This window comes from Cannabis sativa, chromosome 4, assembly GCF_029168945.1.
Source record: "Cannabis sativa cultivar Pink pepper isolate KNU-18-1 chromosome 4, ASM2916894v1, whole genome shotgun sequence".
Classification (NCBI taxonomy): Eukaryota; Viridiplantae; Streptophyta; class Magnoliopsida; order Rosales; family Cannabaceae; genus Cannabis; species Cannabis sativa.
The window spans coordinates 51,176,559-51,200,503 of NC_083604.1; the positions used below are offsets into that span (position 1 = coordinate 51,176,559).

Genomic DNA, 23,945 nt, shown 5'->3' on the forward strand with positions numbered 1-23,945 from the left:
CTGTGGCCACCCTGTCCTCTTCTTGAAACGTCATTTTCTCATCTTAAAAACACCTTAGCGCATACCTCTTCCCATGTAGGGCCTGAAAGCTATGTAGATCTTTCCATTAACTATCCCCCACCCCACCCCACCTCCATTTTTCTTTTTCTCTCTCCTCAAAATTGTTTTCTTTTAATATATATAAACAAATTTCTTTTCTTTTAATTATTTTATTTTTATTTTTTTGGTATTTTTTTTTCTTACTATAGAACAAAGTACATTAATTTTATTAACCGGGCAATCTCTTTTATCTTGCCTACCCACTTGTTTCTCTCCACATCTTCATCAAATCCGTACAATTCCACTTATGTTACTCATACAATTTTTTTTCTTTTATTTTATTTTTGTTTTTCTGTCCAAGTGGTATAAATTAAGAGGGTTATACGCCAAACTCTCTATCCATTGACCATCAGTACACTCACAGAATATATTTATATATATATATATATATTAACCATCTTCTTCTTATTGTGTAACTTGGTATTTTTGGTTTCATCGACCGGTTTATGGCAATTGCAGGCACCTCAAGTAGTACTACTACAGCTAGTAATAATATGAGCCAAGAGAACGAGTCTTCCAACAACAACGTTGTAAGCAAGGCCAACGATGATGACGATGACCATGAACACGACGTCGTTATGCCAGGCTTTCGCTTCCACCCTACCGAAGAAGAACTTGTTGAGTTTTACCTTCGCCGTAAGGTTGAGGGCAAAAGATTCAATGTTGAGCTCATTACTTTCTTAGATCTTTATCGCTATGACCCTTGGGAGCTTCCAGGTATAGTATATAATCCAAAAAGCTAGGTTATCTCAACTAATTCATAGCTACCCTTCATATCCGAAATTCGATCTATAAATATAAGAAACAATATTAACCAACTTATATGATAATCTAACTGTAATAATAATAATAATAATAATTAATATGCACATACATATATATATATATAAGATATATTTTCATCGAAATTTCTTTCAGCTTTGGCTGCAATTGGAGAGAAGGAATGGTTCTTCTATGTGCCAAGAGACAGAAAATATAGAAACGGCGACCGGCCTAACCGGGTGACAACCTCCGGATATTGGAAGGCAACGGGAGCTGACCGAATGATCCGAACCGAGAGCTCTCGGTCGATTGGGTTGAAGAAAACCCTAGTTTTTTATTCTGGGAAAGCTCCCAAAGGCATCCGAACCAGTTGGATTATGAATGAGTATCGCTTGCCTCAACATGAAACTGAAAGATATCAGAAGGTAACTTAACGGCCGGTATCAATGTATTTAAAAATTCACTACTAAATGATTGAAAGCTTCTAAAAATATATCATTTAGTTTTCTTTTTGTAAAATAAAAATAAAAAATAATAAATAATAATAATAATAAAAGTTTTACTTTTTATTACTAGATTCTTTTAAATTAGTTGATCTATAGCTTACTAATTTCACTAACCCTAAATTAACAAATTTCTAATATGGGCCGGCGGGGGATCTAGCTAGAAAGTTGTATGTTAATTTCAACTTTTCTCCACGGTTAGTTGGCAAAGTAGTTAAAAGTCTCTCAAGATTTCTTAAACATTCTATAAGATATATATAAAAATTTATATCAATTTAGATTTTTATACACACAATAAATATATCAGCTATATATACTATAGCAAAGTAGAAAACCAAGAGAGACTTGAACGAATTGCATCGTCAATGAGATTATACGTAAAATAGATAAAAGGAATTGAATACTATGAAGGAAGAACCAACGTACACACTGTGCACTTGTTTTTATCAAAGTTAACCATTTTTAACATGGTAAATTAATACATATATATACATTCAAAACTATACTCTCCTTAACGAATTCTCTTAGTTAATATTAAGGAAGGATATAATAATTTCACCTATATATACATATTTTCTTTCTAAATTATTAGTTTCTAAGTAAATACACATAGCAACAACGTGGATCATTAATCATCATCATCATGAAATTAACTGCAGGCAGAGATATCCCTTTGCCGTGTGTACAAGAGACCAGGTGTGGAAGATCATCCTTCTCTTCCACGCTCTCTCCCATCTAGAGCGTCGTCTTCATCAAGAGCAGCTCACTTAGTAGACAGAAAGCAGCAGCCCGTCAACGCCATGGAAAAAATCGGCCAAGCTTTCATGGGACAGCCAACGGCACTGCCTCAACAATTTGAGCAAGAAAATATGAACGAAACAGACGGAAGCAGCAGTTCCGATGTTGCAGCAGGAAATATTCTTGGAGTCTCTAAACGCAAAGCCAATTACAGGACTTCATTAATGGCTACTCCACTCATTCACGCCTCCCTCGAACAAACAGTGGCCGCAGCCGCAGCTTCCAACAATATCAACGAGGCACAGGCTGCGATGCTGTCATCTCATCTACTGCAGCCTAAGCAAATCATGAGTACTTGTCCAATTAGTTGCTCCCCAATCTTTCCGGGCTCTTCTTCCTCGGCCGTGGGGGCAGCGAATTCCATCGACGACCTTCACAGATTAGTAAATTACCAGCAGCAGCAACAACAGCAATACTATCATCAACAAGAGCAGCAGCAGCAGCAGCCTTCCACCAACCAATTTGGCCATCCATTGCAGCTGCCACCGCAGGCGCAGCCACAACTGCCTTCGGCTGCCCTTAATGCACTGCCTAATTTCCTTCCAACTACCTTCTCTGACCGGCTGTGGGAGTGGAACCCTTTCCCGGAGCCTAACCGAGACTACTCCAACAACCCCTTCAAGTAATTATGAATCATGATGAATAATAATATATTTATAACTGCACATACATTAATTAATATACTTAGAGGAACAAAGTAGTTCTGCTTGTGTTACTTCTGATTATCATCATGATCTAAGTCAATTTAGTACTCTACCAATTAGTTCTAATGCAGTGTAGGATCTTGGATATATATATATATATAATATTATAATTATATTAATGTTAATTTGTTTAGAATACTAGCTAGGGCTTTTGTATTGAATTATTTTGATTATTAGTAATATATGTGACTCGGTATAACGTTTTTGCTTTTATTTCCCTCCTACATATCTGATAATTCTCAAAAAAAAATATTAATTACATATCTGATATATATTATTTTGATTTTTAATAATAATCATCCCAAGCTGTATATGTAGACAATTCATTAATATATATTAAGTACTTCTCCAACTTAATTAATGACATTAGTTTAATTATTAGGCAGAAATTTCATGAAATTGGTTAGGGTTTTGAGTTTTAGTAGACCCAATATTGGGGTTAAGGACCTCTCTCTCTCCTTAAAAAACTAGTATAGTTTGGTAGAATACAGGCTCCTACAAGTATCGCTATATATACATTAACCTGGTATGAAAAGAATAAAAAACAAATTAATTCACAACACAAAAATTACATGTTATGTTTAGTGTGCTTTATGGGAAAAAAAAAACTAATACACAAAAAGAGGCGTTCAAACTGATATACAAAAAAGAATCTAAATTTAACACTAAACAATTAACCAACTAAAAAATCGGCCATTACATATATGCTGATAATTATATATTTTAATTTAATTCTTTATTAATACTTACCCATGACATATTTAATTATAATTTTATATGTAAGAGAACCAGTGGATAGAGAGGCAGAGGAAACTAATCAAGCTCTCAAATATATGATTTATACACGTACATTACATATATGTATAAAAAATATCTATAACCTTTGGTGCATGCTAGATTTAGACTTTAGTGTGAAAAGATGATGATTAAAAAAATGATAGATTTAAATAATAACCACTCCTATGTAATTCATTTTTCTTGTGAACCGCTTTCATTATAATTAACGAAAGAAAGTATCCAAAAGAAAATACGGTGGTATAGTCCTTAGCTTTGAGGGTAAATTTCTGTTATAAAAGGTAGTATATATAAATATGTGCATACAACTAAAGATATTGGTAAACTTTTTTTCAAGAAAAGTGAGTATTTTTTTAGTACAATTAATTCGTTAATTTTTCTTATGGTACGTACGTATACTATTTACGAAATTTATGTAATTGTAGAGCTTTTAATATTGTAACTTAATTATTATCTTCCATAGAAAATAAAAAAGTTAGGCACACTATAGCTTTTATATATACTAGCCAGTTAATAAATGTGACAAATTATATGCTGCAATTTTTCCAACGACATACCTTATGAATTATTTCATAAATATAAAAGAAATTATAACATTTCTGGAATATTATAAAATATTATTACGATTTTTAAAATGTTATTTACTATAAATATCATTTTTTATATTTGCATGCTATTTGTAATCGATATGAATAAGAGGTGGAAGTGGAACTTCATGCATTTATACTCTAATTAAATTGTGACACATCAATTAATTTAATTATTTTAAGGAAAAAAAAATTATCTACATGGTTAATAGAATCTAAAAAAAGTAGTTAATTAGTTGAATTATTATATTTAAACTACACCAATTTTTAACCTATAATCTTAATTCCGTTTATACATATATGTTATTATGATCTGATCGTAAGAGACAGGGAAGGACGCATGATGTCTAGTCGAATTCTTGTTCTTTGAGTTCAGATAATTCGGAGCTGGAATAGTAGTAGTATATAATATATATATATATATATCTTTATATATTAAAAGTGTCTATCTAACGGTATTTATTGGTTTAACAGAATATACTTAAAAATAAAAGAATATTCTATTAAATTTAACGATTAGGTTTGATCTCCCGTTAACAAATAAACCCAATAATTAAATATAAAAAATTAAACAATCTTTTAAATATTAATAATCTATTTTTAAATTAAAAAAATCATATTAGCCACATCTCTCTAACAAACCTATATAGGGAGAATATTAATAATTTTTTTTATTTATTTTTTAAAAAAATCTTTAATTTTTTGATTCCGATACATAATGTGATGTTATTCTTTTTAATTGCTTTATTAATTTATTTTCTATTCTAATGTGAATAAATTTTGGGCAATAGAGAGTCATCAAATTAGTCCAAGTATTTGCACTCCATAATCTATATATCTATCTATAATATAGGTCATTACTCTTTTTTTTAACCTATTAATTATACAGGTATAATTATTAATTTTAATTGATGATAAAATTTAATTTTTCTATTTTTCTATCATATAAGGATAACTATTTTTTTATTGTTATTATTTTTTTCACTATGATGTTTGTAGATATTTTGTGGATTGTAGAATTTGATGAATAGGGTAGGTTTGGGTGAATCATATGATATTATATAACAAATAACTGTAAAGTGTATAAAAGGCAGTAGTCAGAACAAACCCGCGTGTGCGTGCTGTACACTGCGCACCTATATATCCATCATCACTTTGTTTGCCGCTGCCAGGCCTGAATTATTTCTGGTTCTCCACTGCATCTTGATATATATATAATCTATCGATCTATCTATATATAGCTTTTGTGAGAATTAAATTGTTTATATATATACATGTTGGAGATGTAGCTCATGTATAAGTCTAACACAGCATTTATAATTACATATATTTGATCATTTTTCATAATCTATACTTAGCAGATTATAAGGATTTTATGTATTTAGACTAGACGATTGCAATATAAATCTATGAAATTATATAGTTATAAGAGATAATGGGGCTAAGATTATTTGTGTATATTATATATATACTTCTCCTACGTGTATTACATCTCTGTACTAATATAATTATTATTAGCTTTTTAACACATACTTTTATATATTTTATATATTTATGTAGTTGTTTAACGAAAATTGTTAATTTAAAACTTCTTTTTTATTAAATTAGTGATTAAAATTAATACAGTTAAATTAATCAATTAAAATACCTAAGATATATATATATATATATATATATATATGTGGATATTATTATTTTATGGCCAACAAAAAAAATCTCAACTGGTAATGAATTAAATTTTGCTTCAAATTGCGTCAGAAAGCCTCTCTAGGTGTTCATGTAAAGGTAAATTTATTTCATTAAAAAGTGTAGGCGCATATATTTATAAATAATACAAATGTGATTTTACTTCTAAATTCAACTGCAACAAATCATCACAATTTTATTATATATCCTAAATTGACAAACCATCAGTATATAATTGAGTACAAATCACAATTAAAGCCAATTAATGCTATATTTATACGATAGAGTCTCATATTAAGCATATATATAAAAATGAAGGTGTCGAGCGGTGTAGTTCCGTTTTTTTTAGTTTCCCCAATTTCACCAGTCTGATTATATAACTTTTTTTTATGAATCAGTATGTATATATTCACATCAAAAACTCAATTAAAAATTAGAGCCAAACTCAAAAAGAAACTAATTAGTAGAATCCGAACTTAGAGTAGCAGGAACTTGTCTCATGCAGGTAAGATTGTGCTCATAAATTCTGTCCTTCATTATAAATGTTTACTGGTTTCAAATGGTAATTTTGCCAAAGTCAATTACCAGCAAAATTAACTTAATCTGTCGAGCTTATCTTTGGAAAGGGAGTGAGATGTCAAGCGGCCCGGGTCATGTTGCTTGGTCAGAGATTTGTAGAGATAAAAAAGAATGAGGCCTTGGTTTCAAAGATATAGCTGTATGGAATCTTTGTGCTATTGAAAAACATGTTTAGGCAATTGAGAATAAAAAAATAAACTTTTGATCAAGTGGATCATTTCGGTGCATATTAATCAAGATGATTGGTGGGACTATCAAGTTTCACAAGAAACAAGTTGGTATCGAAAAAGAATTGTGCAGTCGAAAGAAAATATAAAGATTGTTTACTCAAAGTGAGTTTCAAAATTTTCACTTTTCTATTGCTAGTCTTTAGAATAAAATGCATAATGTTCAGGTGTGTAAATGGAGATATGATTTAGTATCCCAAAATATAGAATTATTATGTGGTTAGCTCTTCTTGAGAGACTACCAACTAGAGATTGGTTCCACCTATTTAGGTTGCTTCAAAATGATGATTGTCTTTTGTGTGGAGATGCCAATTGAGACATGAGTCATTTTTTCTTTTTTTTTTTTTTTTTTTTGCTACTGTTATAGTAGGAAAGTTTTGAACCATCTTACTGAATGGTGTGGCTAAACTATAATGGAAGTGAATTGAAAAAACTTCTTCATATGCTTCAGAAAAGAAAAATAATCTCGAAAGGTAGAAGGAAGGTTTTTTTGTGCATTATCACTGCAGTGGTTTATTTTGTTTAAAAAAAGTAAGAATACAGTTTTGTAGGAGCAAAAACTTCCAACAATTCATGTAATTGTGAAAAATATTATTCATTCAATTTGTTTTTTTTTTTTCTATGTTCTAGCTAGACAATCTGGAATAATAGAAATATTTTTTTTAAGCACATTATCCTGTCAAAGATATTGTTTAGTTGGGTGCTTTTCAATACATTAATGGTACGTGCCCAAGATTTTTCGTTGTTGTGTTACCTGGATTTCTCCCATGGAGAGGAGAAGATAGGTACGTGGAAACTAGATTACCAAGATCATGTATGCTTGTTATATATTGTCCTATATCTTTTACTGCCTGATTAATATGATCATTTTGTTGGATTATATTTTACCAGGACTTAGATTTACTAATAAGTATGTTTTTAACATCATAAATATGAACTTTTAAAACGATAAAAATTAAACATATATAAAGTATAAGAAACCTTACATTGGTTGCAGCAGAATTAAATGACTCATTCCGCTCAGATCTCTAATTTTTGTTCCTTTTGTCACAGTGTATAATCAAGATTTGAGCCCGAAACTTTTTTAGTTGTTTGGATTCTTCACAATCTTACACACTATGATTGAGGACTAACTTGTTATGGGTGGACATGCACTCAATCACTAAGGCTTTAATGTTAATGATGAAGAAGACTATAGAATTCGAATTAGAAGCGAGAAAAGAAGAAGAAGAAGTCTCAAACTCTCTAGTTGTTTGACAATATGAAAACTAGGTTTAGAGTCATTAGTTGGATAATGAGACTATACTTTTCTTTTTATACTAATTCACTTAGAGTTAAGATTGAATTATTTGGAATAAAAAATGATAAAATAATAGAAAAAATAGGACTATAGTGGCCGGCCATATGTGGGCCCAACACTGTTAGCTTTTTGCTATTTTTCACAAATACTATATTTTCTAATTTCAATCCTATAAATGCCAAAATAATTTATTTAATAATTAAAACTAATTATCAAATAAAATTATCATTTGTATTATTTGTTAATTAGACTCCACAAAGTCTCTTAATCAACAAACAAACCCTAAAATTCTATTTCTTCACAATCAAGTCGTATCTTAGTGAAAATTCATAAACTAGACATAGTCTAATTTTAGAATTATAATTGATTAATTAAAATCAATTAACTGAATATTCCAAGCAGTTTGTCTCAACTAGTATGAGGACCATAGCTTATATAACCGAGCTTCCAATAAGCAGATGTAGAATTTACCAAGTAAATTCTCTAACTTATTAATTTCTTCTTGCACTATAGATTTGAAATTGCACTATCAATTATATAGAATGCTCTATGTGTTCCACAATATAGATACGCTATGAATTATCCATTTATTATAATCCTAATATTTAATGATCCTCTAGATGATTTACATTGAGTAGGGACAAATTTACTGTTACACCCTTCAATGTATTTTATCATTAAAACACTTAGCTACCTACAAATGATATTTCAGTGAACTAATATAATCACTGAAATGAGCGCTCAATCATTTATCTCTATTAAGCCAAGCTTGAAGTAAATAATTATCGTTTCACTTCTATGTCCAGATAGAAGCTATAGATTCCGTATCTATGATTAGTGCTCCTCGTAATTGAACTACCATGTCCTTAATCTATATGTCATGAGAAGAACCATTAGTCGACTTTAACGAACAGATTGAAGAACACAAATAATACAATTGAACTAGAACATAACAATCTCAGGATTAAGATCATTTGATCTAAGATTAACTAGGTGATATTGAATTGAATAGATATTACGGTAAGTTTATTATATCTAATCCAAATTCAATATCGGTCCCTTGTGATGCATACTCCATACATCCAACCCAAGCTTAGTTTAACCAATGCCCTGGAAAGGACATAGTACTTATCCAAGGTGCAAGTAAACTACATTATAGATTATCCTATCAGTTAAACCCGGCCTGTGTACTGATAAATTATAGGAATACATTTAATCACACAATCTTGATTACTTTCCACTATGTTGACAACACAATAAACAAGAATATTAGTGTGATAAGGATTCAGATGAATTTATAAATAATCAAATAAACAAATAAATCATCAAATGAACCAAATAACACATGAAATAAATAATAAAAATAAATCTATTTTTTTATTAATAATTGAATAGAAAAGATTACATTAAAATAGAGTTTTATTTAGAGCAGAAAGCCCAACACATTTGCCATATTTATTTTAATGGAGCCCAGCTTAGGGATATATATTATGTCATCTTTTTCGCCTCTATTCCATTGTTGAGTTGGTTTAAAAAATTGTAATTCATGGAATTAAATTAAAGGTCTCAATTTTACAATTATAATTCAAATTTGTTTTCTTATAATATCATTAGTTATATATAATGTAGCTTATACTTTCTTCATTGCCTAGTGCTTAATTATTCGGACTAATTAATAATTTTTTGGCTCATCAATTAGTTAGCGTGTTTTGGAATATGGTTTTATTCCATTTTTATCTTATATTTTTTATTGTATAACTTCTTATACTTTTAACGTTTTCTTTAAGATGAAATCAACTCTGCTCACCATCTCAAAAAAAAAATCAACTCTGCTCACTCTTGACTTGATCAGTGTCTTATATCTTAATATCATCAGCAATTTTAAAGCGATAAACTTTATATATGTTGGGTGTACATTCAAAGTCCCACATTGGCTAGAAATGGGAAGGATCTTGGGTATATAAGGATGAACACTAACTCCATTGGAATGATGCCTTTTGGGAAGGTGCCCAAAAACAAATCCATGAGGGCTTGGCCCAAAGCGGACAATATCATTCCAATGGAGAAATAGATGGTGTTTGATGGTCCTTATAATTGGTATCAGAGCCAAATCTCAAAATTACCCATGTCAATGTATCCCCGGATTGCCAAACAAAAAGAAGGTGAAGCTTGTTGCTAGAGACATCGGAGGTTTAGATCTTGTTCGAAGGGATTTCAAATCTTGCTGGTGAAGGGATTCATCTAGCTTACTCAAGGGGATCTTGAGTGGCTGAATTGGGAGATTCTTGTATACAAAGGGATTTCGAATATTGTTGGTGAAGGGATTCATCTAGCTTACTCAAGGGGATCTTGAGTGTTGGAATCGAAGGATTCAAGTTTAGAGCTGTAATCGTCTGAGGGGAGGCAAAGTGGTCCTTAGTTTGAGGGGAGGATTGTTGGGTGTACATCCAAAGTCCCACATTGGCTAGAAATGAGAAGGATCTTGGGTATATAAGGATGAACACTAACTCCATTTGAATGAGGCCTTTTGGGAAGGTTTCCTAAAACAAATCCGTGAGGGCTTGGCTCAAAGCGAAAAATATCATTCCAATAGAGAAATAGATGGTGTTCGACGGTCGTTACAATATAAATATATATAATATATATTATATTCATAATAAGATAAAAATTCCATATATAAGGATTAAATCGGTTCGTTGTAACTTGTGTTTTATCTTCTTCTTGATCTCATTCAACATTTATCAACGTTCCAAATAAGTTGAAAAGCTTCACAGCAAGCTTAATTTCAAGCTAAGCTAGCTATATATAATATATAGACATATAACATACTTCGAAACCCTCTGGGAATATGTTAAACATATATAAGTTATTTTGAATTGTTTATAAATATAATTGCCATGAATCATCATGTATATCATGCTACAATACAATTATTATTGAGTCACAGGATCACAGTGCTGAATTATATTTTACCAGGACCTAGATTTACTAGTATATTTTTAAACATTCTAAACACGAATTTCTAAAACAATAAAATTTAAAAATATAAAAGTATTAGAAACCTTACATTGGTTGTTGCAGAATTAAATAACTCCTTCCACTCAAATCTCTAACCCTTGTTCCTTTCTGTCGCAGAGTATAATCAAGATATGAGCCCAACACTCCTTCAGTTGTTTGGATTCTTCACAGCGTTACACACTATGATTGAGGACTAACTTGGTATGGGTGGACATACACTCAATCACTAAGGCTCTAAATTTTATGTGATGAACACTTGTCTGACAAGATGTAAAGTAGGTTTAGAGTCATTAGTTGGATTATGAGACTATTATTTTCTTTTTATACTAATTCACTTAGGGTTAGAATTGAATTTTATGTAATAAAAAATGATAAAAAATTTCCAAAAATAAAGGATAAGTGGCCGGCCATATGTGGGCCCCACTCATTGTATTTTTGTCTCCAACTATTTATCTATTATTTCACAAATGTCATATTTTCTAATTTCAATCCTATAAATGCCAAAACTATTTATTTAATAATTATAATTAATTATCACAGAAAATTATCATTTATATTATTTATTAATTAGACTCCACAAAGTCTCTTAATTAACAAATAAATCCTAAAATCGTTTTTCTTCACAATCAAGCCATAACTTAGTGAAAATTTATAAATAAGACATAGTCTAATTTAGAATTATATATGATTATTAATTAAAATCAATTAACTGAGTCTTACAAGTAGTAATGTCTCAACTAGTATGGGGACCATGGGCCTATATAACCGAGCTTTCAATAAGTAGATCTAGAATTTACCAAGTAAATTCCCTAACTTATTAATTCCTCCTTGCATCACTACAGATTTGGAATTGCACTCTTAATTAAATAGAGCTCTATATGTTCCACGATATAAAAAATGCTATGGATTATCCATTTGTTATAATCCTAATAATCATTGATTCTCTATAGATGATCTACACTGAGTAGGGACAAATATACCGTTACACTCTTCAATATATTTTATCTTTAAAATACTTAGCTACTTATAAATGATATTTCAATGAACTAATATAATCACTGAAATGAGTACTCAACCATTTATCTCTATTATGCTAAGCTCATAGGAAATCATCATTTCATTTTATGTCCAGATAAAAGCTATAGATTTCGTATCTATGATTAGCGCTCCCACTCAATTGAACTACCATATTCTTAATCTATATGTCACGAGAAGATCTATTGGTCGACTTTAACGAACAGATTGAAGAACATAAATGATGCAACTGAACTAGAACCTAACCATCTGAGCACATGAGATCATTTGATCTAAGATCAACTAGGTGATATTGAATTAAATAGATATTACGGTAAGTTTATTATATCTTATCCAAGTTCAATATCGGTCCCTTCCGATGCATACTCCATACATCCAACCCAAGCTTACTTTAACCAATACCCTGAAAAGGATAGCACTTATCCAAGGTGCAAGTAAACTACACTATAGATTATCCTATCAGTTAAACCCTGTGTACTGATAAATCATAGGAATACATTCAATCACACAATCTTGATTACTTTCCACTGTGTTGACAACACAATAAACAAGCTATCAATGTGATAATGATTTGGATGAATTTATAAATCAAATAAATAATTAAATGATCACATGAACCAAATAACACATTAAATAAGTAATGAAAAGAAAATCTGTTTCTTTTCGATAAATGAATATAATAAATTACGTTCAAATAGAGTTTTATTTAGGGTACAAAGCCCAACAAACTCCCACTTACACTAACATATAATAATTAGTACATTTTAATTAATCCTAGATTCAGTCTGTACTTTTCAAATGTAGTTACAGTCAAAATTTTGGTGAATGGATCAGCTAAGTTGTCTTCAGTATCCACTTTGTCCATCAGTCTGTCCCCTCTTGCCACATATTCCCTGATGATGTGGTATTTCCTCTCTATGTATTTGCTTCAATTGAGGCTTTGAGGCCCTTTACTATTGGCTATAGCACCAGTATTATCACAAAGTAAAACTAGTAGTTTTTCCATTCCAAGAATAACACCAAGTCCTAAGAAAAACTTTATAAGCCAAACTAGTTCTTTAGCAGCCTCAGTGGCAGCTATGTATTCAGCCTCCATGGTAGAGTCTAATGTTGCGACTTGCTTAGCACTTCTCCAAACAACTGCTCCAGCCCCAAGATTAAATACCATCTTAGATGTAGACTTTCTGTCATCAAGACAATCCTAGAAATTTAAGTCGGTATAGCCTACGAGATTTAAAGCACCACCCTTGTAGACTAACACATAATGCCTTGTGCTTTCAAATATTTCAGAATATGCTTAACTGCAGCCCAATGTTCCTCTCCTGGATTTGTCTGATACCAGCTCACAATTCCTACTGTATAGCAAATGTCAAGCCTAGTGCATAACATTGAATACATTAGACTTCCAACTGTTGAAGCATAAGTAACCCTTCTCATGCCTTTAGTTAGACGAATACCAGGTCTAAAAGGTATCACTACTCCTTTGGTGTTTGTCATTGAGAATCTCTCTAGCACCTTATCAATGTAAGTGTTGTTTGAGATAGAGAGCAAGTGATCTATTCTTCCAACTTATGATGATTTGAATACCAAGAACATAAGCAACTTCACCCAAATCTTTCATTTCAAATTGAGTGTCAAGTCACTCCTTAATGTCAGTCATTTTCTTGATATTGTTACCAATAATCAAAATGTCATCAACATAAAGGACCAGGAATACTACCACTTGATTATCCTTGAGTTGGTAAACAAAAGGTTCCTCATCGTTTTGGTGAAAGTTGTAGGTTTTGATTATTTCATCAAACCTTTTGTTCCAAGAGCGAGAAGCTTCCTTAAGTCCATAAATAGACTTATTTAGTTTGCAAACTTTCTCTTCCTTCCCTAGAAGCTTATAATCTTCTGGTTGCTACATATAGATGGTTTCTTCAAGAATTCCATTAGGAAAGCTATCTTGACATCTATTTGCCGAATTTCATGATCGAAAGCAGCAACTAAGGAGAGAAGAATTCTGATGGATTTGAGCATGGTGACCAGACTAAAAGTATCCTCATAGTCCACACCTTATCTTTGGGTATAACCCTTTGCGACAAGTCTAGCTTTAAAAGTTTCAAATTCTCCACCATCACCTCTTTTCTTCTTGTAGACCCACTTACATCCAATTGGATGATAATCATCAGGTGCGTCTACATATTCCCAGACTTTACTCTTTTTCATGGAATCTATTTTTTAAACCATGCCACCTGACCATTATTTCAGTTCCAGACTTGCCATTGCCTGTTTATAGGTTAATGGATTGTCATCAATATCGTCACTAACGACCGTATTAATTTCACCATCCAAGCTATAACGAGCTGGGTTTATGGAAACCCTCCCACTACGACGAGGAGTCGTGACCTTCTGAATAGGAACATTAGTGGGAGATTTCTCATTTGTATCAACTTGCATTGGTTCAATTGAGGAAGTGGGATTATCCTCTATTAAGTAGAAGATGATGGAACATTAGTTGGAGTTATTTCTGAAAGCATGTCCTCCAATACTACTTTACTTTACAGCTTGAAGTTCTTAATATAGTCATCTTCAAGGAAAGTAGCATTTGTAGAAATGAACACTTTATCATCCTTACAACTATAAAATAGTCCACCCCTAGTCTCTTTAGAAGTTTTAACAAACATGCAAACTTCAGTTCACTTTTCTAGTTTGTCATCTTTCTTTCTTAAGACATGAGCAGGGCACCCTCAGATTTTGTAATGGCGTAAATTGGGTATACAACCATTCCATAATTCTAAAGGTGTCTTAGGGAACAACATTTAAAATGTCAGTAGCCATCTGAATAGCATATCCCTAGAAGGACGTAGGTAGAGTTGAAAAGCTAAGCATGGACCTAACCATTTCCAAAAGCGTGCAATTTCTTGATTCTGCAACTCTATTTTACTGTGTATGAGTGCTAGGGGCAGTTAGTTGGGATTCAATTCTATAAGTAAACATAACATTTTTTTTATTTTAATTTCTAATTTTCTTTCAAAACAATTTTATATTTTTATTGAATTTTTAATTATTTTTCTTTACTTTTTAAAATATGATTTTATAAGTATAAATAAAGTTGATTTTTTTCTTAAAAAAAAAAATCTTAATTTGTTTAAATTATTTATTGGATTTTCAATAATTTTGTTTTGATTTTTAGGATACATGTTTATGAATACAATAAATTTGAAAATATATTTTTTTAAGGAATAATTTAGGTTTTTAAGTGAACTTAATATTTTTTAATTAATTTAATATTTTATCAAGTTTTTTTAATAATTTTTTCAAAATTAATAGAACATTAAATTTTTAAAATTATTTTTTTAATAAAAGGAGAGAAATTTTGTTTTTGTCAAAGTTCAGATTGTAAAAATATTAATTTTTAACGGTAAAATAAACGAAACCTAGAAAATGTATAATTATGTAACTATTATATTTTAAGGAGATTTTTTAACAAGCTGTATATTTTAAGGAACATGATTAAAGTAGTAGCGAAAATTCAGTAGGTAAAAATACTAATTGTTAAAAAAAAGTATAAAATATACTATAGTTAAAAAACAAACAACAAAATATTTTGAATATTTTGACCGCCGCAAATTCAAACCACCATGCCTCAACTATTAATTGTGTTGTTATCTCATCCAAACACCCAAAAGCTTCTCTATCACAAAACTTTCTCGAATGACCAATAATAGCCGCAAAATAATCAAAATTCAAAAGGTTACTACTCTTCCATACTTAATGGCAACCAAAACCATTTACTCCGTCCATCTCCGCAACCGAAACATAGACAATTCCTCCATTTTCCTTATCCTTCAAGCTGATATCTTGTAGAGAATAACTAGTTGACACCATTGAAAACCCACACGAATAAACTCAAATCATCAATGCAGAGGAAAAAAACCATATCACATAAACAGTAAAACATTATGGGACTCCAAATTTTGTTCCGTTGGGTTGTTTCTACCCAACTACTTTGCACTTTGGAATGTACACATTTTCAATACAAGAACTATATCATTTGCATTGATTTTTTGTACTAATGTTGAACAAAGCTACCTTACAGCAGCATACACGAGAACTACAATAACTGTAACCCTCCCATACAAAAATATTCAAAACTTCACAGGAGGGAAAGCAAAAATAAGCCCTTGTTTAACCTAACAATGTTAGTTAAGTAGAAGCATTTCTCTTGTCAGACCAGGTTCTGTCTGCCATTTTGCCATAAGACTTGGTAGGCTTGTTATTGCTCCCTGAAGCTTTTCTTTCAACAATTCTCTGCATGATCCTGATGGGAATTCCACCTAAATCAAAGTCTTCCTTCAAAGACTTTGTTAAGAACCTGGTATCTGTATCTGAAAGCCGCGTTTTCCCACTCACGAAGGCCACAAAAGTGGGCGGTCGCGACTTTACTTGTGTAAAATATTTGACCTTGGGCTGTGCAGCCTGATCTTTCCAAGAATGCCTGCTCATGACCTGGCCAAATAGGGATGTTATGGAGACACAGTTGATTACCCATTTAACCATTTTAGATTTAAATAAAATGAAAGTTTCTAGCTGACCTTTCGCAACCAGCGGTTGAGGAGAGCTGTAGACAACCTTAAACACCATTTATCATATGTATCGATGACTTGGTGCATGACAGCCATCCTGCCCTTACCCTCCACTGCAGCTATAAATACAACGGGTATTCCGGTCACCTGTTCCAAAACAATGTTAACCCTAAATCATTCTCTTTCTATTTTTATCATTCCTAGCATACTATAAGTAAAGTTTTGGATTCTTTGTGCATGCATAAAATATTTAACACAAATAAATTCTTGATTGCTCATGTATTCTACCTTATAGTTGTGCTTATGTCAGATATTATTAGCCCTGCCAAAGTCTATTTTCCTCGTATGACTAATATTTGCCGACCAATTCCCTAGTTCATGGCTTTAAAATTTTCAAAGCAAAGTCCACCATGCAAGAAAAAACTGGGAACAACATATACATGTTCTGGTAAAGTGTACGATAAACATTCTGTCTTATGATGTTTTATGCTACTACATAATGATCTATGTAAAGAGTTAATGCTTCTCAATCTTTACAATCTTATAATCAAGAATTAATACAATAGTGACAGCATCAGTGGTCTTGGCCATGCTAATAACGTTCAAAAGGTCAACGAGGACCCTGACTTTCCCAACACTAGAAATTTTACTAATGCTTGTGAAAAAGAAGAACATTTAGTCCATTGAAAGTGTTGTATAGACATACCTGAGGTACGACAGTCTGAATTTCTTCAGGAACAGCTTCCATAACTTTCTTATATAAGGTGGAATTTTTGTGCCCTCTCAACAAATCCATTTTGTTCACAATTACAACTAAACCACGCCCTTCTTCTACTGCACGTCTTGCTATAACAACTTCAGTATGAGTCATGCTTCTCTTAGATTTAACAATCTGTTAATTATAGCAATGACAAATGTGAATATCAGAATAGAACAAGTTTTCTAAAGAACATTGATAGAGCATTAATTAGTAAATGGTAGTCAACTTCTTTGCTCATAATTTTATCGGAGTTATTCTTGGGAAACTACTAATGGTTTTCTCTTGCACTTGAAATAAGAAAGTCTAAAACGTAATTTGTTTTTTTCTCCAATTACTCATAGAAATGCCTGAAAATGTACCTTGAAAAGTTTTACGAAAAACATAAGTAAAATAAAAGAAAATACTTGACCGTACTTGAAAAAATTGTCCCCATTAAGGTACATTTCCCTTTTATCATATCCCGTATGTTGACACTCCATCCAACAAGACCATTTTGCATAGTTAGAGGAAATAATTATCACAAGATTGATTGCATGAGTGTATGTTCTTTTAAATACCGTCAGTTCACCATATTCTGCAAATGTAAAGAAGATTCATAACAAACCTCTTCGGCGTCAAGCACCAAAGCAACTACATGAGCTCTCATTAGACTCTTTCTTGTTTGCACAATGCTCAAGGATGAAGGTCCTTTCTCATCTTTTGACCTCTGCAACCAACCTGCAGTATCAACCTGGACAGAAAGCCACAACAGATGAACAAGACTTAAATACAACTTTTTTTGTTCAAATTAGATTTAGATATGGAAAGATACATTCATATTCAGTCTAAATCCAAACTAATAGACCTGTTTCAGACAGGGAAGATAGAACATAAACAGAACGAGCAATGACTACATCACTTTTAAGTATATGATTGAGTGCAATGGATTCCTGGCGACCTTGCAAAACTTGTAAAAATATGCATTACAAGTCTTAACAGTTATGTTAGCTTTAAAACAGAACAAAACAACTTTATTTAATCCTCTAACTATGACTTGCTCACAACTGTAAGGCATAGAGACACTATATCCAAAAAGAAGGGAAAAAAGTAAATAATTCCCTGCCATAAAATAGAGTTAGTATTCCACATTGCTTGTAGTAAGGATATCTAGCTTCTAAAAGAGAAAATCACGCCTTCAACTTGATAAACAATTTTTGAAAACCCTGAGGTATTATGTGGATAAATAATACTACAATTATGAAATGGAAAATCCTGAAGTCGTTTCAACTAAAAGAATAAAATTAAAAACCTCAAAAATGATTTTAAAAACCAATTCCAACATTAACATGGAGGGCCAGCCACAAAAGATTTTACAAGGCTTGTTATGGGACTGTGGGGTTGGTGGACCAAGGCAAAGTACAATCTTATACTGGTAATCTCTAATATAAATTATATAAATTGGAATAATTACATAAAGCACCATTTTTTGTAAAAGAATAACAATTTTACGTTTAAAGAATTTTTTTTACATTTTTACGGTTTTTTATAGAAACAACAAAAATATTATATAAAAATAATATGAAAATAACATCTAAATAACATCAAAAGAACAACAAAAAATAACATACATATAACAAAAAATCAACAATAAATTAACAAGAGTACAACATAAAAAGACCGTATTTTCTGTAAATACAATCAAAAAAATCGTAAAAATGTTTAAAATCCCGTGAAACCGTATTTTTGTAATTTCTTTTTGTTATTTTTGTGTATTTGTGAAATAATCCCTATAATATTCAATGATTTTTATTTTAAAAAATTGCTAAATCAGCTTGCTTGATGATGTCATTTTGTTGAGAGATAGGAAATGTAATGAGATTTGATATTAGATGTTTATTTCTATTTGTACATATTTTCCTTATTTACAGGATTATATTTTTATTTTAACATTTATGTTGATTAGTCTGTATAGTCCTACCTATACAAATATATCGATTCCTATTTAGGTTTTCCCAATTCTTTTTCCTCTTCACATCTACAACAACAAAAAGAAGAACAATTTCCACAAAGATGTTAAGATGATATCTTGAGCAGTTCAATATTCAGGACTCTTTAACACAAATTGATGCCTCGCGCATTCATTACAGATTACTTCTCAATACAATTTCTTTCAAATTCATCAAAATTTCATGTACGGATGCTTAAATACTACTAAGTTAGAATATTCACGGGGTCCCAAAAAGGAAGGTATTAGAAAGTTTCATCTTTAGCAATTTGTATTGGGCGGATTAGGATAATATGCAACCAGCATTGGAGGGTTTGGGTTTTCGTTGGGTTATTCCGGTTTGAATTTCATCTTTTGTCGGTTTTTTTGGTTTGGTTCTTGTGGTTTACTTGGGTTCAGGCAGTTTGTAAGAGAAATTGAACACCTCAAAGCACTATATAATATCACAATGTGAAAATATTGATGAATGGAAGGATCCATATTACTGGAATCAGAAAGAGGTCCAAACTTGATTAAGAAAGGATAATAATATTTTTAAAAAAAAAAAATTATTTACCAGGTATATAGTTCTCTCTTCAAATTTGAATTCAGCTCTGATAGAATCTCTTGTCAATCCAGCTTCTGGACCCACCAAAACTCGCTCTTCTTGTAACAATGAATTCAACAATGTTGATTTCCCAACATTGGGCCTTCCTACAATCGCTAACTGTAATGACAACTTACTCTCCTCAACCTCAGAGGAACTGCTGTCCTGAGTCTCGTGATTCAAATTACTTCCCTCAGCATCTTCCTCTAGCACAAGTAAAAGTTTATGGTAACAGTTAAAATAAGTAAAAAGGTATCCTAGTCCATCAACTCAAGTATCATATGATGACCAAACAACAGGTAGTGTAGATTGTGAATACATGCATTACTTTTATAATTATAACTAGCTAATCAATGTAGCTTTCTTAGACAGTTGAAGTACCCGTGTTTCCTAGTTCTGTCAAGCTGAGACAAATCTTTTGAAAAAACATAAACCATAACAAAAATGACCAAAATTACTTATCACATTCAATGGTTAATATAAAATTGGTGTAAATTATTTCCTTCAAAAAAAAAAAATAATGTAAATTATTGAATCACATGCATAAAATACATGTTATAAATCATGCTAATGTCCCTTATTGAAATGTAGACAAGTATCATGGAAGCCTACATTGCCAGGAGTAAGACTACCAATACCCAACTAGGTCATCCAAGCTTACCAAGGCATCAAAATTTTAAACTATCAAAGTGTCAAAGAATTTCAGGTTCAAATTAAGGAGCCATATCATATCCTATGTCCCATGAATAGAGGAGCCAAAGTTAAGTTAGTGAAAGATAGGGAAACTACCATGAAAGCCTATAATGTTCGGAGTCAGGAATCAGACTGCCTATTTCCTACTAGATCAGCTAAGCTTCAAAGTTGTAAAATGTCGAATGATTTCAGATTTGAAAGGGTGATGGGAAAAAAGAAATACTCATCAGAGATATAGCATACGACTATTTCTATCTCCTGATCCAAGGGGTGTACATAAGAATGTTATAATTTGTTACTTTTAGTTAATATATGTGGATCCCACATGTATAAAACAGAAAGAATCCAAAACCCACATGTTAGATGAGTTTAAGATCACTCCCTTAGACGATAAAGTACATCATTCCATAGAATTCACTTTTTCTAAAAGAAAAAAAAAACAGAACTTGTAATAAACAAGACAATGTTTAGAGATTCTCATTCCCATACTAAGATTAACCCTACCAAAAGCCCCTATCTGTATTATTTTAAACAATACATCATTTGAACAATTAACTTTGTTCTCCAAGCTGTCAATTTGTTTTTACAAATGTTGAGAAATAAAGTATATTGTAATCCTAAACCATTTTGAGAACAAGTTGACAGCTTCAATACACTGACACTACAATTGTCACTGATATCAGTAAATTCAAATAAACAACAAATTCCATAAATACAAAAATAAAAATAAATAAGCCAACGCTAATAACTTAAGATGTGTTCTACACAGATTGCCAGTTCCCATGTGTGTTGTACAGTGTCGACACAGAGAAATGCTTCACACGCTAATATATGAAATCAGTACTCATGACAGTCAATATCCACAATTTATCACACTACAGCATTTGTTGAGATCTTAAAAATGCTTGAGCACAATTATAATCCATGGAACTTATCATTTGATAAGAGCATAAGTCTAAGAAAGGCATAATCATTTAAAAGAATAATAAAATGCATCATACCATTCAAGACTTTGAGCATATAATCCTCAAGCTTAGGCCTCAGAGCCTCATAAAGATCTTGTAAACCCAATCCTGTTTCAGCTGATATAGCTATTGGGTCTCCAAATCCTAATCTGTATGCTTCGGCAGCTACAGAGACAAGAGAATTATTGCCATCAAAAAAACATTCTGATTTGTTCAATGCTACTACAAGCTTGATGTCAGGTGCATGTTTCCGTAGCCACTTTCCAACCTCCAGATCAAGGGGGTGCAGTCCAATTCTAGTAGCATAAGATAACACCAAGGAAAGAATTAAAGATCATGCTGAAAAAGAAGAGCATGAAACAAACAATTTTTTTCTAGTCTTTTTCCTCGCTACAGCAATGAACTCATTGTTAGAGAATAGCATTAGCAGATAAATCTCTCTAGTGTAAAATAAAATAATTCCTACACTATTTTACACTGAAAAGAAAAAGAAAAATAAAATCTATCAGCCAATATCCGTCGTGAAATATTATGATTTTTCCTTTCAAAATGTACTGTCATCATATATTTTCTTCAACTTGTATATTTTACATGAGGAAAACATTTAACACACATTAAATAACCTTGCATCGACTAAGAATATTGCAAACTGTGATCTTCCAAGCACATTTGCCGTCATGCCTGCAGTTCTGTCAAGAATGGAGCCTGAAGTCGCTGCAGTTTCTAAACCAGCTGAGTCGAGTACTCTAAATCGTAAATCACCCAACTTTGCAATGCCTTCTCTGAAGTCCCTGGTAACATGATCTTCAGGAGTGTTGAAGACTAGAGCCTCCCTCCTCCGAATTAAACTATATTGATAGAAATAAATGAAAGGTACAATTTAAACTTATAAATAATAATGATAACTTGAGTCAAATTAACTACAGATAATAAAAATACAAACCGATTAAATAGCGCTGACTTGCCCACATTTGGGCGTCCAACAAGAACAACAGTTGGAAGAAGATTCTTGTTCACCGTGGTAAAATCTATAGGCTTTTGGTACTTTACCTCAACCTTCCCAGCTGTGAAATCATCAACCTTAACATGGGATCCTGAGGAAGATACAAAATCACCACTTGTAGATGTACCATTGGAGGAATCAGAATCTAACGGTTCATTACTGGGTAGCGAGCAAAATTGTCTAGAACCCTTAACAAAACAATGAGGAAGGACAGAAATGGAACTACAGCAGTCCAACTCCCAACCCCGAGATGGGATTCCAACGCCGTGTAAACAGGCTCTATTAAGCAATAATCCTGAAACAGGCATTTCATCAAACACGTTCTACGCAAAACCATTCTAGCAAACATTACATAGCACACAGACCAAAACCAAACACACTACGTTACATATAATACAATACAAAATACGCAGAGACAGGAGGTTTGCCTGAGTTGATTATTTACCAAAACTAGCAGTAGAAGAATCACAGCTGTGAAGAGTTGAAATTGAACAAAAAGAGTTTCTGGGTGCCTCTTTGCAGGTGTTAGGAACTAAGCTAGTGAAATTATGAGATATTCGAGTGGTTTTCCAATTGAACAAAGCGAAAGTTGCATTTTTCTTCCGAGCTGACAGAGCTCGAACCCAGGAACGAGAGATACCCATGAAAGAGTTTCTGTATCACTATCACAACGGAGTTCGTACACTAATAAAGTTCAATTCAGACGTTAGGGAGAAGCAGAGAATGCGCGCGTACAATGCATTTCAGTATTATTTCCCTAATGTCACCACTGCGAATAGAGCTAAAAACTAAAATAAAGAGGTGACACTGAATAATGTCACTAATCTAGGATAACTGATCCAGTTAAATTTTTTTATTGTCAAAAAATTGTTATTAAAATTGTTGAAAATATATCATTTTGAGTTAGCATATCTAATTAAAATTTTAAAATAATATTAATTAAACAATATGTACAATACAAAAAACAAACTCTCTATCTCAAGAGTTAATAATAAGAAAAATAATTAGGGTTTCTCGTTTTTAAATTTATCACTATTGAATCTTGTCTTTTTTTTTTTAAGGTTGTGTTTTGCTACTTACAATTCTATTTTTTCAACTACGATTAGTCTTGTTCATGTGACATTGTTAGAACTTAGGATAAGATGCATGGGTATCTATCTCAAAATTAATTGGCAATGGGAGAAGCAACTCATTTATTTTATATATGACAAATTATTTTCACACATTAGTAATGTGGGACGAATTCTAATACACCCTCCTCACAATTAGGATTAGAAAGTGTGGGTATAA

The 23,945-nt window shown here is 31.8% G+C and overlaps 2 protein-coding genes across 2 annotated transcripts; one reads left to right on the top strand and one right to left on the bottom strand.

The window, feature by feature from the left end:
* Positions 1–279: 279 nt before the first annotated feature.
* Positions 280–3,079, top strand: LOC115714610 (NAC domain-containing protein 35). Its single transcript, XM_030643355.2, has 3 exons — positions 280–816; positions 1,018–1,286; positions 2,024–3,079. Exons 1-3 carry the CDS (start codon positions 546–548, stop codon positions 2,786–2,788), a joined length of 1,305 nt encoding a protein of 434 aa, XP_030499215.2. The 5' UTR covers positions 280–545; the 3' UTR covers positions 2,789–3,079.
* A 12,920-nt stretch (positions 3,080–15,999) lies between these two features.
* LOC115714719 (uncharacterized) lies at positions 16,000–23,478 on the bottom strand. The gene is made up of 9 exons (XM_030643477.2): positions 23,101–23,478; positions 22,596–22,950; positions 22,276–22,500; positions 21,689–21,948; positions 19,965–20,200; positions 18,029–18,154; positions 17,371–17,556; positions 16,674–16,811; positions 16,000–16,587 (listed from the first exon to the last, which is right to left on the bottom strand). The coding sequence occupies exons 1-9, from the start codon at positions 23,297–23,299 to the stop codon at positions 16,285–16,287; spliced, it is 2,028 nt and encodes a 675-aa protein (XP_030499337.2). The 5' UTR covers positions 23,300–23,478; the 3' UTR covers positions 16,000–16,284.
* Between the last annotated feature and the right edge of the window lie 467 nt (positions 23,479–23,945).